At 42.8% G+C, this 2,512-nt stretch overlaps 1 protein-coding gene across 1 annotated transcript; it reads right to left on the bottom strand.

The window, feature by feature from the left end:
- Positions 1 to 452: 452 nt before the first annotated feature.
- T265_15610 (hypothetical protein) lies at positions 453 to 2,074 on the bottom strand (the record flags this gene model as incomplete). Its single annotated transcript, XM_009178764.1, has 2 exons — positions 453 to 672; positions 1,791 to 2,074. Coding segments are annotated over 2 exons (495 nt in total), but the record flags the coding sequence as incomplete, so codon positions are not given.
- Positions 2,075 to 2,512: the final 438 nt, after the last annotated feature.

The following is a 2,512-nucleotide window of genomic DNA, read 5'->3' as shown; positions in this document are numbered from 1 at the left end:
ATGCCCCCATCAGTAGTATCACCGTTGCACCAGTAGCACCCGCGGTGAATCATCAGCTGAAGCACCCTGAAGTGGAAGACTAAGAATGAAGGGCCGGTTGGACCTAGTTTGAAAACCCTCTAACTCATCATATCAAGATTTTAGCAATCACGCCAATTGACAAGAACCACTAATTGACACTCAACACTGATCGAGTGTGATAATCTGAAGAGGATTTACTGATTGATTCCTTCTCCGCCTGATAACCTGGCCAATTTGGTGACTTGTTAAAGCGAAACGTTGCCAAATTAGAGACTACCGATTGTTTACCAAGCCCTTTTGTTTGGGTCACTTCGCGGAATACCAAAGTAGGATGTCTTCTGAAGCACTCGCTTTCGGGCAGACTGTAAGATGATGTATGCGAAGAGGAATGTCAAAGCCGATGAATACAAGTACTTTTGTCCAGAACTTACACCATGATAAAATGAACGGGCGCTGAGAACAGCCCGCGATGACGAACTGGTATAGAACGTGACGTTAGGCCGCCGCCTGAACCAAGTGGGATGGTTGCTACGAAACCGCCGACCGAAGCTATAAAGTTCCTCGAAACCTCGTGGTAACAGGGTCTTATCGCTTCCCTTTACAAAGGGAACCAGATAGTCCTGGAAACCAGAAGGTAACATTGCATCTTGACTGGGAAGAAGGGACAGAAACGACGGTAGATAATGTCCCATAGGTCAGTGTTAATAACCAAGCAATACTACTCGTTATAAAAGCTTACGAATCCAATAAATTCATACCATTAATTGACGATTGTGTGAAAACAACAGTTAAAGTCTGAAGGGTACCCTAGGTTTCAACAGCAGGTTAGGATTAGATTTTGATCAACTGTTTTTCACGTTCAGGTAACCCCTATTATCTATCGGACTTGGAATACAAACAAAAAGAAAGGAATTGAAAAGCGAAGGGATAATAAGCGAGGCCTTATCAGTTAAAACTCAAACGTAAATGTGTCTTCAGACGCCGGAACACGCAGGCACATGGGTGAAAATAGTTATTCTGACAAGAAGTTAAAATATGCCCAGGGTCGAGTGGTGCCTAAAGTTGTGTGTACTAAGGTGGACACTCATTGAGAAACTGCCTTACAATGGAACCATTGAATACGTAAAAAGGTGTACATTAGGTGTCTAGATCAGAGAACAAGTAGGACTGATGAGTTGAGAGGAGAGTGCACGCAAGAACGCTGCTAAAAATGGGTAGGTGCGTTTTGTTACTTCAAACATTGTCACTGCTATGGACCCCGGCATACAAATGAACGAGAAAACCAAAATACCACCAGATAGTCGTGTGTTTTAGTTAGTAACGCAACGATTCCTGACAAGGCGAGGCCTGTGAACATGGTCAGGGCTAGTCAGCATACGGCCGGACGATGGTCTCTGTACGTGAAAATACTGATTCAGACACTAATAAAGTAAAGAAGGGAAGTATACTGACCAATGAAGGCTGAAGTGGTCTGAGGGACAGTAAGTCTATTGTTTATAACAGTCTGTGCTTCGTTTCACAAAATAGCAAGTTGCATTTTGTTGTCTGCGTATCCAACGCACTGCAGTACCAAAAAATTACAGTCGGACATGTTTTAAAAACCACATTACAGCTATCGAACCTTTGTCAGCAAAAATGTTCATGACAATGGAAAATTAGTTAATAGTATTATTCAATTGACCAGTTGTGGAGCTTCTATGCCACAAGCAATTGTCTACGAACCAAACATCCAGCAAACCATATAAGCGCGATGGTCAGAATGCACTAACCTGGAGATTAGCCGGTCACGGAGTTCAATAATTCTATGCACATCCTTTGACGAAGGAGCACGAGTCCCATGTCTATATATTGCGTTGATGTGAACCAGCGTGCAAGAGTCGAGTCTCTTAAGCGTCCCATCATCGAACGAAGAAAGACCACAGTAGCGATATGCCGTTTTGGTGGCGAACCCAGACGGATCAATTTTTTCGTGTTCATTTGGATCAAGAATTTCCACGCACGTCACACCGAGAAGGAGAACCAACAATGGTCTGCTAATTGACATCAATCAGCTGTAAGCACGAGTAAATTAACGACTTATTACCGGAACCAAAAAGAAAATTACGGTCAATCACAAGAAAACCTCTGATTTGGAAACGCTAACAAATCTTACTGAATTTTCGTTGTCTTGAATGGGATTTCATTCACACAATCCTTGATGTTATAACCGCTTCAAATAGGTTAGAACTAGGAAATACACCTTTCTGATTTTCCCGCTCTCACAAGTTTACTTGCTCCTTCAGTCGGGGTCACTAATTTAAACTAGCATCAAATTATAAGGAACAACTGAAGTGTCAGTCAAACCATAAATGCTGTGTCCAAAGTAAAACCGCCAAGCGCATGGTTCGAGAGACAAGCCATTGGAGCAGCCCTGTCGCTACCGACAAAAAGAAGTACAAAGCGGGAGACACTAAACAAAGTAACTCTTATCCAACGATGGCCGATTGTACAA

This window comes from Opisthorchis viverrini, assembly GCF_000715545.1.
Source record: "Opisthorchis viverrini unplaced genomic scaffold opera_v5_662, whole genome shotgun sequence".
Classification (NCBI taxonomy): Eukaryota; Metazoa; Platyhelminthes; class Trematoda; order Opisthorchiida; family Opisthorchiidae; genus Opisthorchis; species Opisthorchis viverrini.
This window is presented reverse-complemented; position numbering and strand designations above follow the sequence as displayed.